Raw genomic sequence first — 1140 nt, 5'->3', positions numbered from 1 at the left:
ATTCTTCAAATGAATCATCTTTATCCAAATTATCCAATTGTTTCAAAAAATCTCNCAAATTGATTGTATCAATAGCAATTTCAGATTCTTGATTATCATTTGATTTTGCACTTGTTGTTGCACTTTTAGTAGGTGGTTTCCTAAAGCTAAGCCACTCCGAGAAGGAAATTCCCTGCTTTTGATTATTTACATCTCTCTTCTCCTTCTTTCTACGTGGCGTAATTTCTCTAATTTCATTCCCGATAGCTGATGTAATATTCTTCGGATTTGGAATGGCAGACAACAAGCCAGAGAAGAATTTTGTTGAAGTTGAATTAAAAGCCTTCACTGGTTTAATCCGTTGATGACTATTATTCATACTAAGAGTGCTACTATTATTTAGATCGGTGGTGCCACCACCAACATTAGAAGCCAAAGAAGAGGAAGAAGGCTTGGTTTTGAGCATTTTTTTTTGAATTGGAAAGATGTTGTAAAAAAAGGTGTTGATTTTTTGATTGTCAACGTCTAATTTTAATCATAAGAAAGGAATGAAGTTAGATGAGTTGTCGGATGAACGATTTACAGAAATCCATGTAATTATGACAAAATTCTTTAAAATAATTTTGATAATTCAAATATTTCTTAAATGAATGATTAAATAGTGGACCTATCTTCTCGTCAACCTTTCATAAATAGTTCAAAACTTTTCTTATCAGCCCTTAATTGCATAAATTTTGGAGCAATTGTTGAGAAATTAGTTTCGAATGAAAATGTGGAATGTTTCAGAGTGTAGAGTGTGAATCTTTAAAAGCAAAGAAGCAAGCCATTTCTTTATTAGGAGGTGGAGCCCTGTCAAAATTAACTGGTTTTGTTGCAAAAGAAACATCTATGGCAGGTATTGTTAAACCAAAAGAACCTTCAAGGATATTTTCTGATTAAGACAATGATTAACTTTAAGGGATTTTGAACCAAGGAGATTATCTTTCTCCAATGTGGCCAAATGATAGAGCTAAACCAATTAGTGTCGTTGCTGAAAATACTGGAACTGATGAAACACCAATCGTTATTGCTTATCAATTCTGTCCAGTTGTCTTCCCTCAAGATAGACATCCAAAGGAGATGGCTAAAACTAAAGAAGATGCCACAAGCTGTCTATACGTC

General features: G+C 33.5%; 1 protein-coding gene across 1 annotated transcript; it reads right to left on the bottom strand.

Moving 5' to 3' along the window:
- Positions 1 to 111: 111 nt before the first annotated feature.
- On the bottom strand, positions 112 to 445 carry NAEGRDRAFT_77116 (uncharacterized protein; the record flags this gene model as incomplete). The annotated part of the gene is made up of 1 exon (XM_002667928.1): positions 112 to 445. A coding segment is annotated over one exon (334 nt), but the record flags the coding sequence as incomplete, so codon positions are not given.
- Between the last annotated feature and the right edge of the window lie 695 nt (positions 446 to 1140).

The sequence above is a fragment of the Naegleria gruberi genome, assembly GCF_000004985.1.
Source record: "Naegleria gruberi genomic scaffold NAEGRscaffold_1419, whole genome shotgun sequence".
NCBI lineage: Eukaryota > Heterolobosea > Eutetramitea > Acrasida > Naegleriidae > Naegleria > Naegleria gruberi.
Note: the sequence above shows the minus strand (reverse complement) of the source record. Positions and strands in the feature narration are given on the sequence as shown.